A 14,732-nucleotide genomic window follows, 5' to 3' on the forward strand; every position below is an offset into this window, starting at 1 on the left:
ATGCAGATGGTGTGCACTTTGACAGGGAAAAATCATGGTGCATATAAGGTAGGGGTCAGTTTGTGCTCAATGTCTTCCAGATGGCAGGGCATAATAAGAGATCAGGTTGTCCCTCCATCTGTCCAGTCAAGAAACTGTATCTTTGTTTTGCTTCTTGCGGATGGCTGCCTGCCTCTCTCCTCCCCTGCTGATATCGTATTGATCAGGGACAACATGGTATCATCTTCTCAGTAAGCAGATTTTGTTTACTGTATCTACAGAGGGGTGCCCTGAAAAGAAGTAGGTAAAAAGTTCAAGAATTTTTTGTTTATCAATGAAACTGCAAGGCCAAGTTCACTCTGATTTGTCAGTACATGTTGCACTAGGAGAGATTTTTGCTGGACGCATCTTTCTCTTTATGCTGCGGGTGCAGAGCTCTGCAACAGGACTTCTGTTTTCTATGAGAAATGTTTGAATCAGAAAGGCAGAGAAGGGAGATGAGTGCCCTGGATGTATGAGACCACAGCTTAGCTGGCCTCCATGGTTTGAGGTGTTAAACATTTCTGAGCAGTGTCTGTCTGTTCCCTGCAACTTGCTGCCTGTCTTGTGGGCAAAAAAAAATGCCAGTGCCCAGGAAAAAATGGCAATTTGGAAGGCACTTGCTGCGTGAGTTGTCCTTAGAGTCAGGCCGTAGGTAACAGGCAGGGCAAACCAATCTGGTCCTGTCCACATGCTAAGGAAAGCTTCTGCTCTTGCATTTAATTTCCAGCTGAGGTTGCAGAGGACGGTGTTTAGTCCAGACCAGACAGAGCCAGTGCAGCTCTCTTGTGGGTGCTAGGGAATGAAAGCTGTTCCAAACCTGAGCTGGCATTGGGAAAGGTTGTGTTCTCCTGCGTCAGCCTCTCTCCAGCTCCTGTTATACAGAGAGCGCATTAAGCTGCCATAAGGGAATTTGTGATAGGTGATGTCAGACACAGTAAAAGGTTTGTTGCTTTATCTGCAGATGGACCTTTCCCGGTCACATCGGTCACAGCCTGGGGAGCTGTGATGCTTGGGGTGTGCTCCTCAGTGTTAGCAGGACACAGGCGGGAATACCCAGGGGCATCTGTATGCACAGAAGGTCAGGAAGTGACTTTTCAGAATTACTTAAAAATAAACAGAGGCAGAGCTTGGAAAATGTTTGTTTTCTAATCAGCTTGACTCTACAGGATAAAGACTGGCCCATGTATTTTGCACAGGGAAGACTTGGCCCTTTTGGTAGTATCCTTGCTACTACCACTTGAATGTTATACTAATTGGAAAATAAGTTTAATGGCAAATTTTGTTTTAGTAAAAGCTGTGGAGAAAAAAGAGGTTTTAATGTAGTGACTTCGTGTCTGAGTTGATAGAAGTACCATGAGTCGATATCGTTAATTAATACACGTACCTGAGCTGATGCAGACTTAGGCTGGAGAGTTTAGAGCAGACACAGAGTCTGTGTTTTGGGAAGGGTTGCTGTGCTGTGGTACCCTGCCTCAATTTGTGCAGTCTCTACCGTTTCTGAGCTGCTCTGCCTTTGCCTTATCACTTGTGAGCTTATCATGCCACCAGTGGGCAGCACCCGTCTGCAGGTAATGCCCATCTGGTGATGGGAAACAACCAGTAGCACTGCACTGTCACCATTCTGTCTGCAAACCTGCAAACCACGCTGAACAGGGCCGGAATTATTATGTGGCAATATTAGCCCTTGTCAGAGCAACAGCAGTGGGGAAAAGGGGTGGAGGCAGCCCGTGGTACCCTGTCCTGCAGTGCACCTTCCCACGGCACGCGGCTGGATACATCCCAGTACATGTGCTGGTGCAAGATGTCAGAGAAAATGCAAGAACCGACTGCATTTCTGCCGTGTTCCTTTGCAAGCTCACTTGCATAAGTAAGGCAGCTGACACTTGACAGGTGTGGTCTTTATGGGAATCCAGTATTTGACAGTTTAGGTCAAGCTTGGAAAGATGAAGGGAAATTATTTGTGGATTTTAGCACACAGAGATACTATAGCGCATAAAAGTAAGCCCTGTGCTTTGTGAAGGCCAGGGAGTAGAGCTTTTCTAAAAATGCCTGTATTTTGATATCTAGCTTTGCTTTGCAGAGCGCGTTAGAAATGCTGTTAGTCAAAGCGTATCTCTGAAAATAATTTCATTTTATGTGCAAAGACTAAAAGGGGGAAGCTGAAGGGCTGCAGCTGGGCAGGGGGGCCTGTGCAGGGTGTGAGTGGGAGGGAACAGGTGCCTCTGTAAGCACTTAACTGGGACGGTTTCATGTGTGCACAACATAAGGTCCACAGTTTTATGTGCGTTTGGTGTTCTTGCTTGGCTGGGCCCCCTTGTGAATTGTTTGGGTTTTGCAATTCTTTGTTTACTCTCCAAACAGATGTTCAGCATTCACTTATTTTTAGCAGTTTACTTTTTGCTTTAAAATCTTACTTTCTTTAATCTCTGTGTGACCCTATATAGTCACATTGCCTTTGTATATATTTGATGCTATTACTATATTAGGACAAAGACATTTTTAGCAAAGGGAAAAGTCCTTTGCATGAAAAAGGAAACAGTTTGCTTTCTATTTATTTATTTTTTAACTTTAATTTGATGTGACTGAAAGTTTAGGAAGTCTATGTTAGTGTCAGGCCAGTTTATCCAAACTGGGGAACAAGAGAAAGGAATGAAGGAAGGAAGGAAGGAAGGAGTGCGTGGAGCAGAGGTAGTTTCTTTGGAGAAATAACTGAGTAGCTATCCCATGTGGCACAAAGGAACTTCATGGGTATGAGCTAATCAAGGTAAAGCACTCTCAGAAAGAGCTTCTGTGATGTTAGTAAGTTAGCGGATAAACACCTTGGGGAATAACTGTTCTCATGCTCCTATGCATTATAACTAAAGTTAGGGATGTGATTTATCTTTGTCCTCTGTTTGTATACATGTTTCAAAGGAAAGGCACAATCTGTCCCTGAACTTTACCAACTCTTATTCAGTAACACAACTTAATCTACCTTCTACAATTACAGTGTAATTACTGAGGGGGAGGGGAGAGGAAATTTTAAAAGGAACGGCTAAGATAGCTGTTTATATTTGGTTCAGGAAATCTAAAAAAAATTCTCAGCCAAGGCCTGACTCCACCAATGTTTCCTTAAACGTTTGTGTCTGGATCTCTGGAGGCAGGAGCTGGCACGAAGGGAGATCGTTGCATGTGGCTGCTGCCCCAGAACACCTGTGCCCCTCTGGTATGTCAGAGGTGCCCTGGAAAGGACAACTTGGCAGGACGAGACCATGCACTGCTCCTGCTTTTGAGACATGAAGTCATTGGTTGTTCAGTTCCTTTTCTATCATTAGTTTAATGAGTGTGGCCAAGAGGAGGGGAGTAGTATGGTTACCAGTCTGCTTAAAGTGAGGGAGAATGCAAGTGAGCTTCTCATGGGGTGATATTCTGTATACATGGGTGATTTACGCTCTTAAAGAGCATGAGAAGGCTCAGAAGATAATTTTTTTATTTGTGATGCTGTCAAAAATTTTTTTTCTAACTTAAGTTTTGCTTAAGAAAACAGAATGTTAATGGAGCTGCTCTGGTCTGCCTTGAGGACAGGGAACAACACAACTACCCTGCCCTGAGTGCCAGGGATTTGGGCAGATGGCTGTTTCCTGAACCCAGGTTGGTGTCTGAGTGCAAGAGCTCCTTTTCTGCAGGGACCAGGAGCAGGCACGCCTTCCCAAAGCGCCCCGCTGTGCCTTCCTTTGCTGTGAAGCAACTGGGTCTTTCCAAGCTGTATTTACATGCTCTGGAAATCGTTACATGGCTGTCATGCTTCTGAGCTTGGGTCTTGTGGGGATTTGCTGAGCAGAGGGACTTGTAGGAATTAACAAATACAGCAGTATTAAGTCCTGAAATCTTAACATTCATGTCATGAGTTCAGGGATTATTGCGCTTTTAGCTTTACAGTATAGGGAGAGCCTTTAAAGTAAGAGAATTTGTTAGTCCTGGGTTTTAGTTTTTTTCCAAAAGACAAGTCACTCAAGTAACTTAATTGAATGTTTGTATTGTACGCTGAGGGAAAGGGCTGTGTGAGAACTGCTAAGTAGTCATTAGAGATTTATTTGTTTTACTAATTTCATATACAGTTAAATTGCCTGGCAGTTAATGTTATGGTCTGTAAGAGCTGTCTGAGCGTTGCAGTGTTACTGGTTATGTGGTCACCTGAGAAACTAAGGGGAATAGGGTTTGTAGGAAGAAGTAATTCATGAAAGGTGGGAGAGAGACGGTGTTGGAGAGTGGACAATGTGCTCCTTAGAGCTCCTTAATTTAGATCCAGCCAAAGTTTCTCTTTTAAGGAGACTTCACTAAAGCTTCATAGACACTTCTGAAATTTGTCAGCTTATTTTTACTAATTGTTTTGCAGCCCTTCCAAGCCTGATAGCTGCAAAGAAGTTGATAACTTCGTTTCTGAGGAAGTACCTTTGGCTGTGGCCCCTGATGATGGTGTAGAACTGCCTACTCAAGAAGCTGAAGGTTTCGCAAGGGAGAAGAGGTACTGTGTGATGTTATTTCATATGTTACAACAACGTCCATGTCTGTACATCCTTTGCTTAAGAAAACGTAAATGATGTGAAAGAGGCTGAAAAACTTTAACAAGTGTTTTGTCTAAGTTGTGTGAGCACTTTGTTGCTAGATTTTGAAACCAGATAGTAGACTATCAAGATCTACTTACTCCAGTATATTTACTGCAAAAGACCAGAAGAGGGAGCTTGGACTACACTGGTTATTACTATGCTGATCTTTCCTTCTAGTTTTAAATTAATAAATTGTTATGAATTTTTCCAAATATTTTCCTTCTAGAAGTTCAAGTTTGAGAGGGGTTTTTTTAGGTGGTTTTTTTTTTTTTTTTTTTGTGAAACTGTGCAAGATCAGATCATGTTCAAGAGGACTGTTCTTCTTATTCCTCTTCAGATGCTGCCAGCATCTTCCCGATCCCACACTACTGATTCACATTCTAGCTGTCAGTACTGAAGGAAGAAATTCAGCTTGGTTTTGCTATTGCTGGAGAAATGTTGAATTATTTTGTTTTCAAAGCTGATGTTTCTCTCCTTCAGATTTACATTGAATGGTGCCATAGTGTTTGATAGATGGCCTAGGGGATTTTTTCTTGGAAGGCCCCCAAACTGAGTCCTCCCATCTCAAATATAGTCAAGATGAGACATGTGCTTGGATATTCATGTCAGAGCTTCAGATGACACCTGTCTTGTGGGTGGTTAACCAGTATGCTATTGTGGCTCGGCAGTAAAGGCATGCCCTTATTGTGACATCTATTAATGGAAAAGGTCACAGCACAGCTGAGAATATTAAATGGGCACTCTCTGGAGAGCAGTGTTCTCCACCCCACAAATACAGGCCAGCAGCTTGTGTACGATACAAGGGAGGAAATGTCAAAAGATGCTGCTGTCAGCAGGCGAATACTCTGAATTATGAAAGAAAATGTACACAATAGGCTTGTTCTGCTGTGGAACAGTGAATGCTACTAGCAAATGCTATTCCAAAAACCATCCACAGCATAATATCTAGGAAACATATTGGTTAACTATTTGTTCTAAAGCTCTGATTATTTTGATCAGAAGATGCTGTCCTCACCTCTGGCATATGTGCTTGCTGTAACACAGTTAGGCCAAATCTTCTGTGTAATGTTCTTCTGTGATGCTCTACTGGACCTGCATTTTTTAACCTGTGCATAGTTGGTGGGGAACAGAAGTGCTCAAAGGTCTGGTTTGCACCAGTATGCAAGTTCTGTAATCTGGAGGGAATTTTCTGAATGAAGAGTAGATACCATGGTCATTCTCTAAAAATGAAGATAAATGATCAGGTGAGGTTGTAAATTAGAAAACATTCACCTCAAGATGTTGGCTCTTTCCAGAGAATCATCCAAAATTGTTTGATCTTTATGGATACGCTGGACTGAATTTCACGTTCTGTGCATGCTTTAGTGTAGTCACAGATGACTATCGTTTACAAATCCAGATTGAAACCACCAAAACACGTAGTGATTTTCTTTTTCCTTTTCACCAGAATTCAGCATCAAAGAGAGAAGAAGTAGTTTTAGAACTCTGCAGATAGGCAGACCTACTGTGCTCACATATTTAGATTGGCTTGTGACTCTGAAGTTTCTGTTTGGTTTTGATAATGACGTAGCATGTTTAATCATGTAAATATCTATATGTGCACAGATCTCTTGGATGGAGTAAACAATGGAGTAATTAAGTAATATTAGTAGAACTGCTTAATGCAGAATTGAAATCCAGCCTAGGATGTCAGTAACCAACATGTACTCTGGCAAGCATCCACGTTCTGCCTTAAAAATCACAATCTTATCACCCACAGCCTTCTTTCTCTAAAGCTGAACTTGCATGTTTGTTCTTTTTGTAACATGAACAAAGACTTTCACAAATCTTAATGGAAATTAAGATGCATACAGAGGTGAGAATTAGAGGTATCTGTGGGATGAAAGAGAATTCTTGCATCTTCTTGAAAAGCAAATATATTACTGTCCAAATAACTCTTTGCTGTTATAATCAGCCCCTTATGTAAACAATTCTTGGACTATCTTGCATTTTTATGTGATTCATGTCTATCAAGTCAAATTAGCCATGGAAGATAATAGCGTGCAAATTGGGTTGTGTTTCACTTTGTCACATTTACGGCAACTGCCTGGATGACAACATGCTAAATTTCTGCAAGTGCTGTGCCACTGCACAGTTTTCTGCAAAATGGGTCCTTGAAGCATTTCAGTTTCCTCTGTGATTATGATGGTCACATTATGAACTGTGTCACAGACACTTCATAATTTGGGAGAAGTGCTGAAATACTGCTAGTGAGTGTAACTTGTCTTTTACGGAAGCCCTACGGATAGAACTGGAAAGGCTCTGAAGAGCTGAGCCAGCCCTCCAATTGTCCTACAAGGAAGAGAGGTGGATATAATCCATTCTGTAGAGAAAAAAGCAAATGCTGTCTTTCTGCATGTCCTCACCTGTAGCCTGACTACCTGCTTTGAAAGCTACACCTGTGGTGTTAAATGTGGCTGGTGTGACTGGAAAGGTGGGTCCTCCTTGTTGTCAGATACAGGGTCAGTTTTCTTTCAAAAATTAAAACAGACTGGAGTCAGATCATTTTGAGAGACTCTGGATGGACAGAGAACGTCTGCTGATCTCTGAATCTCTGAAATTAAATACACATCTCTGTCTTACCCAATTTTCCTGAAATGTGCCTGGAACTAATTGGAAACACAGCAACAAATCTTTCTATCCGGAAGCGAAAAGTCACAACAGTCTTTACAGAAAACTCTGCTTTCTGCAATGTTGGTTTCCGAAAGGTGGTTTCATAACACTTCCCCGGGAGGAAGCAAAGCTGAATTATTGGTGTCACACAGAAAAGCAGGATAGACTTTATGACTTGAGGGTTTTATTTGCTTGATCGCCTGTTGAAAACAAGTTTTCTCCTTTTGCCTACCTTTGGAGAGACTTGGTGTAAAACAAAGTAAATAAAAATCAATGTATTGCCTTCATTTATGACTAATACTGATAATCCTAGACTGAGTTGTTTTTAATGATGTAATCAAAACCAAGAAGGGATTAAATGGGATTCAAAAACACATGGCTTTTTTCTTTGAGTGAATTTAACCCTTTTGAAAGGGATGTGTCATTCCCCTAAGTTTACAAGTGCACTGAGGAAGGAAGAAGTGGGAAATACAAGTGAGGGACACAAATGCAATGTCAAGACCTTCTTGTTCCTAAAGTTTGGCATTTGGGTTTTTTTTTTTGGTTGTTGTTTTGGAGAGTTGGGGTTTTTTCTTTGTTGTTTTGATTTGATTATTTTAAAGTGTATTAGATGAATTAGATTGCAGTATACCTCTAGTGTGTATCTGAACTCTCTGGTGCACAAGTGAGGTGGGGTTTTTTGGGGTTTTTTTTTTGTTTTTTTATAGTAGCAACAGAATGAAGGCATTAGATTCAGTTGGTTGGGCCTTGGAAACTAAAACCCAAGGGTTTTTCTTGAAGGTTTGTGGCTGATATCCCGAAAAGCATTCACAGTCTTCTGAAGCACAACATAAAAAACAGATACCTTCCATGGATTCAGCTGGGCTGTAACAAATGGACAGGAGTGAGCCAAAGTCCTGCTCTTCATTAATTTCTTCCATTCCAGGTTTTTAAAAGCTATTGTGTCTCCTGAGTGATGTGTTCAGAACTGCTCAGCCCCAGGCTGAAGGACGCTTTGTGTTGTTCAGTGTAGACCTCTTCAGCCGATTACTGAGTAATAGCATCAAACACTGGGATGTCTGCTGTGTTTCAAGCCAAAAACGTTGTGGACTAAGTGCGTTTTCTTGTAGCTGATTGTGGCACTGGTACGATGGGGTCCTGAGACAAGGGGCTGGATCCTGCAGGCTTCTCTGGGTGAACCCAAAACTGGCAGGGACAGTCCTGTGTGTGATGGGCAGGGTGCCTGGGGACCCCCATGTTGTGTGCTGGCAGAGGATAGCTTCCATAAAACAGCAGCTATTCAACAAATAGCTTCCAGGAACTGCATTTTTAAAAGGCAAAGCATTAATGGATGCTTGACAGAAGTGAGAAATTTCACTGGTTTTCTAACTGAATCTTTGTTCAGAATTTAGGCTCTCTGGGGTGCGTTCTGCCTGCGTGTTTGTGCTCAAAGAGAGCGATTATTTGTGTGTGTGTTGTAAAGCTTCTCTCTATGTGGCAGTGGACAACGGGGCGAGTGTAGCCCTCTGCTTGTTATTACTGTGTATTTTACAGGTTCCCTCAGGCAGTATATGGTAATTTCCATGCTGCTAGAACAGGTTCAGCAGCATGAAAATGAATATGTCGTTACACTAATTAATCCATCCGCAAGGAATTTTAGAATGGCATTCATCATCTTGCATCAACCCTACAAAACTGGCAGTCCAGATTCAAGGCAGAGATTGTACACCTGGCTTGGGTTGCTGTGCTCTGGCTCTGTGGCATGCACGGTGACAGCTCCAATAACACCAGAGGAGCCTGGCACTGCTGGGAGGGTGGAGGACTTGAAGGACCTCTTGTCCTTCAGCAGTTAGTGTACGGGTTAAAACAGCTGAGTCAGGTGTGTTTTGTACTTCTCAATATTCAATGTTATGCTTAAGTATGGCCTGTGCTTCTGGGGCTCTCTACCCCTAACGCTAAATCTTTTAAAACCAAAAGCAAAAAGAGAAAAATACCTAAATACTTCAAAATAGTTTTCTGTTAACTCTTTTGAGATCAAATTGAAGCTGTAAGCTAACTTCTTTAAGAGGTTACCCCATCATCGTTTGACCACCCATCCTTGGCAGTCACAGCAAAGACCCACAGCAGGCAGTAATACTGTTCTTGTCTGATTGCTTCATCCTGCATTTTCATAATCTAATTCTTCACGTAGGCCCTGAGGGCAAGAGACCTTTGGATTCTACAACCTGAAATCTGCTACAAGGTGCCCCCGGAGAGTGTTATTCGCACTGATCTTGTCAGCTGAGGGCAGGTGCATGAAAGCCCTTAAAAATGTCAGTCCCCTCCCGGCGTTAAGCAGCTCCTTTCCTAACAAGCCTGGCTCCAGCTGTCTTAGGGATCTTCTACCTCGGGATATTTAAAGGCTTAGTAAGAAATACGGAAGCGAGAAAAGGTCCCATGGTCTGCGAAGGCGGTTTTGCAACTCTGGTGCATGGAAATGTCAACAGAGCTTTGGGCGTTTAGCTCGTGGACGTGATCTGCAGAGGCATATTCAGCTGTAAAACAAATTCCCTCCTTTGGTGTGGTTATGCTTGTGGTCCCAGTCTGGAAGCTGGGCCAGAAATTTGGAAAACAGGGGTTTAAAGTTTTGTTTGTGATCCAGTGAATTTGGGACTGGTTCATACAGTAGTAGCATGATACAAATGGAATCCAAAATTGAAGTGTCTGTGCCTCAGCAGGAGGGGAAAGCAAAGGAACAAATGACAGACCAGAGGCTACATGAAATGATGCGGGCAGGACGAAGAGATTTCAACAGGGGTTTGGCTGCCCTTGAGCCTTAACTTGGGTCTCCTCCATAGATGTGCAGGGTAGACAGACTCCCTTGTTCCTTCTATGAAATCTCCGCACAGCCACCGTGCAGGCTTCTGCACTTGAGGGTGTGCTCAGCTCTCGGAAACCTGATCTCCCTGTTTGTATGGCTTCTTAATTTCATAAAGCGCTTTTCAACACGGAATCTTCTGGCGTGTTTAGTTCTCACGTTACTGACCGTAACTCACCACCGACCTCTGAAAGACTGTAGCCCCCCGGCATCCTGAATAGCAGCGTGCGGAGGCCCCTTTTGTTGTCTTTGCAGTGAGTTTCCCATGCAGGACATTTCAATAACTAAGCAGGCATCTTGGTTATTCATAACTCTAATGCCATTAATCTCACTTGCAATTTAGATTAAGCAGTGACCTTAGCAACCAAACAGTGATTAAGAGGGGCTGGACACAGTTGTTTATATATTTATATTTATACTTTTTTTTTTTTTAAAACCCATTCTAGTGTTTGTTTCTTGTGAGTTGCAGTTGTCAGATGGAAATACTCTCAGTATTCTCAGGCTGGGAATTCTGACACAGTTTTTTTTTCATGAACTCACAATGTATCAGTGCAAATAAAGCACTCACATTGTGTTAATCTAGATAAGTGGTGGAGCAGACAATACTTTTATCAAAGTATTTAATCTGTAAGAGTAAGTTAAATCTCTGAAGCTTTACACCTAGTATCTCCTCGTGTTATTTGGTGGTGTATTATTTTATATCATGGTAACGCAGATAGGGCTGTGTTATGCCAGCTACTGTACAGAGGCAGTTGAATGAATTGATTTTATTCTTCTTGAAGAGAATATTGAAAAATATCCCACTGATTTATCACTCTTTAATTATTTTACTGCTCAAATTTCATTTACACTCTCTAGTAATGAATCAGTACCCCACTCTAAGCCCATTTAGAAAAAAAAAAAACAAGCAACAAACAGCTACAAAAAACCAAAACCCAACAAGACTGTGGATTCAATCTGAAGGTCTATCATTCTTACTTTAGGGCTGAATTTCTGGTTTGTCTGTAGTGGAGTGGAATTAAATTAGGGATAACTGGATTTTTGAAGGATGGTGATTAATGTACCTCTAAATTGCTAATTATGGACTATAATCCTGTGTTAATTATGCTGTGGACATGAACTGCACTAAATGCCTATTTATTAGGTGTTACTAAAGCATAGGTGTTACAATTTATGTTAACACTTTACTGGTTTTCGCCAGTAAACCGAGATGGGATACATTTGTTGCATAGTTCAGGTAACTTTTTGTACTTACGCTTTCATTTGTAGCACAAATTTGCCTCCTAAAGCTAAGAGAGAGGAAGAAAGAAATCTGCTATTTTTCCACTGCTCTTGCTACTCGATAGCAAGAGTTCATTCTTCTCTCTTACAATGTGCATGACTCTCCAGGAGGTGATATTTCCTTAAGTTCTCTCTTTGGGATATAACTTTGGGATATCATCTTTCAAAATAACCAAGATTTTAAATTTTAAATGGTGACCTATCCACATGCAATTCGGTGACTATTCCCTAAAGAAAAAGAGAAAATGGAATTGCATCTCTGGAGAGAGAGACATTGAAGGGGTTAGAGTTGCTTTCTGTGCTTAGGTGTGACTTTCTGAAGGATTTGGTGACAGTACCAGCGTTAAGTGTTGTGACTGTCCCTGTCCCACAGCAGTGGAGGAGCGCCACAGCACTGAGCTGGATCATCAAATGAACTGACTGGAAAAAACAAATGCAAGATCAGTGTGGTCTTGCAAAGATTCCTGCTGGCACATCCCTGGGTGTAACATAAGAGTAGAGTTAACTGGATAAATGAAGAGCCAGAGCGAAGGGTAGCAAATGCCATGTGGTGTTCGGCTGGCAGCCTCGGCAGCTCGTTGCTTGAAGAGGTCTTTTAGGTGACTCTCCTCAAGGAAATTACAAGACAGATCTCAGTCACTTTAACGAGGAAGGTAAGAATAAGGAGCAAAAATCTGTCTGCAGGAGTGAGAGAGACTGAATTGGAGAATAAACAAACAAACAAAAAGAAGTCTTAAGTGTCCCAGAACTGAAAAAAACACATGGTGAGTAAATTAACACAGGAATATGAGTAACATGTCTAAAGCCATGTATTTTTGTGCAGTCTGTAATGAAGAATGCTTGAATTCTTTAAAAGCTGGTAAAACTGCTTACTGTATGACCTTCAGAGAGGGGAACTCCAAACCTTGAGTGCCCACGTGGTTGAAAACAGTCTACTTGACCTCTCTGTAACACGAGGATCAACACTGGTCCCAGGAGACCTGTATTTCTGGGAAGGACTTAGCAGACAGAGCCTGTGCGTAGGCGGCATTGTCAGCAAAGGCAAGGAGGGCTGGTGCTCCTGGAAGGGTTTTGGAGTACAGGGTTCTCCAGCATTGGATGTCCTAAAAAGGCTGTCACCACTGCACTTCAAAAGATATCAATGCTTTTATGTGCTAATGTGTTCTCAGAAGTACAGTCAGCCTCCCGGAGGCACTGGTTTGCCTTGCAACTGTGTCTGTACAGAACAGTGTTGATTTTTTTTTGAGCAATTTGGTCCTTTTAGTCCTTTAGGGACTTTGCTGTTTCTTAGCAGTCTGATGTTGTGGATGCCCTAGCCATGAGCCCTTTGATACCTGGCAGCCTAATGACAAGGGAGTCCTTGCGGTGGAAACTTCTTCCCAGGCTGCACTACAGGCTTTGGGATCCAAAGGCAACGTCATTTAAAAAATAATAAAATATTTGAGGGGGCAAGAGGATTCTGTTTAAACAATAGTCTATCCTTTGTTAACATTTTCCTTTGATTTTTTTGTTTGTTTTTGTAGACAGTACTGTTCCTCAGAGCTTTGCTGGCAGCCTTCAGGATAAGAGAAAGAAGAGAAACCCTTATTATTATTGGGATGTTTGGTTTTGCTCTATTCTATGCAATTTGCTTTATCTGGTGCTCATTTCTGCACAATACCTCAATAATGCGTTGCAGCTAGGAGGTATAGCTTAATATTCACCCACTCCTTCCCAAGGGGGATAAATGTGTGAGGGAGGGATTTCTTTCAGTAGGCTCTTTGATGTTTCCATATGTGTCTGTCTGGTCATGTTTATCACTAGCATAAGTGCCTAGCACGATGGACAGTGAAGCCAGGAGCAAAGAAACAGAACATAAATTTTAGTATATCAGAAAACCTTATCATGGTTCTGTCCAGCACTATTTTTTGATAGAAGCCAAAAATTTCAAATTGGGTGCAAGTGATCGAAGTCTGAATTTATATATAAACATGAAATGTAATAATACCAAATATTTAGGGCCCTGTACAGCGTTTCAAACAACTAACCAACAGATGTCAAGTTTCAATAAAACATTAATTTAGTGTAGGGCAAAATATGGCTCTTGCTTAACTGGATGAAACAGGCAGGAAGAGAAAATGATAAATTTTAAAGGACGGTACAGAATACTTAAACAGTCTTTTTCAGCAGTGGGATCACAGTAAGTTGTTATGGGGCTGTTCATGCCCAGGCTGAAATGCCTGGGGCATCTTTAAGTCCTTTGAAGCCACAGTGGGATTTTTTTTTGTTTCTTTCTTTTTGAGCTACATCTCTGTGTTTTTCAGGTTCCAGAGAAGTTCTTAACAAAATGTGCTTATACCATCAACACAGTTCTTATGTTTTTAAAAGCCAGCACTAAATTTAGTACTAAATTGATGCTTCTTGGCAGGCCCAGAGGTTGGATTGGGGCCAGGCAGGAGGAGAGCTCCCCTCTCATCTGAGGTTTTCCTTACCGATCAGGCCGGGCTGCAGGGAAAACCTTCCAGTGCTGCTGATCACACCACGTTTGTGTTCAGTCTTGAGGCCTCTCAGACTCTGTGCTTCTGCCCCGCAGAAAAATCAAAGGCCAAAGCCAGCTTTGCAAGCTTACTGCTGCAGCTGCATGATGCTTAATTGCATCTCTCCTCCCTCTGAAGTGCAAGAAGTGAAATGAGTGACATGATTCTCTGAGCATCTAGAGTAGTTTAAAGAATATCTGGATTTAGGTGAATGTAGCAACAAGTAAAATGACAGATCCTCTCATGACACCCCTCACAATAGTCCAGAGCCCCCTGCTAACCTGCACAGTACATGCGAAGAGGCCAGGGGCATCCTTGGGCTCGAAAGGCTGAAGTTCCTACAGACGATTCTGTGATTCTGTGTTAGCCAAGACCTACAATTTCTAGTGGAACTCAAATGTCTGTTGCATAGAAGTGTTGGGGAATGGGACAAAAGCTTTCTCTGCTATACGACTCTGGAAAGGACCATGCTGCCCCATAGGATTCAGTCCAAGCCTTTTTTTATTGGGCCTTTGTTTATCTAACAGATGTACACATGAAATTGGAGGGAGTTGACACTGGCATTTTAAGTGTATTGTTTACCCTTGTTAGGAAGACACCGCAATATTCCTCTTTTCCTCACTGGCAGGACAAACAGTGCTTTCTCCCTCTTTGCTTCCAGGTACCTGCTAGGGCTTTACTTTCTCAATACAGTGTTTGCCTTTCTAAGGATTTTTTTTTTTTTCTCAATGTCTTCCTTTTCTCTGTAACAAATGAAATCCAGTAGAGAGCTCTTATGGTATTCGGAAGAGACCAGCCCTCTGTAGTTCAGTATAGCTACCGCATGCAAAACTGAAGCTG

At 42.0% G+C, this 14,732-nt stretch overlaps 1 protein-coding gene across 7 annotated transcripts in view; it reads left to right on the forward strand.

The window, feature by feature from the left end:
- The window catches only part of TACC2 (transforming acidic coiled-coil containing protein 2), a 143,813-nt gene that overhangs the window by 65,397 nt on the left and 63,684 nt on the right, over positions 1–14,732 (forward strand). For 6 of the 7 annotated variants that reach the window (XR_015259053.1, XM_086752012.1, XM_086752016.1 and 3 more), the window contains one exon: positions 4,397–4,525. The exons of the other annotated variant lie outside the window; for it this stretch is intronic. Coding sequence is in view for 5 of the 6 variants with exons in the window: in XM_086752012.1 (XP_086608138.1) it covers positions 4,397–4,525 (129 nt within the window). In the remaining variant the exon portion in view is untranslated. The remainder of the gene's footprint in view (positions 1–4,396; positions 4,526–14,732) is intronic. 7 annotated transcript variants of the gene reach the window in all.

This window comes from Chlamydotis macqueenii, chromosome 7 (assembly GCF_036417535.1).
Source record: "Chlamydotis macqueenii isolate bChlMac1 chromosome 7, bChlMac1.mat, whole genome shotgun sequence".
Classification (NCBI taxonomy): domain Eukaryota; kingdom Metazoa; phylum Chordata; class Aves; order Otidiformes; family Otididae; genus Chlamydotis; species Chlamydotis macqueenii.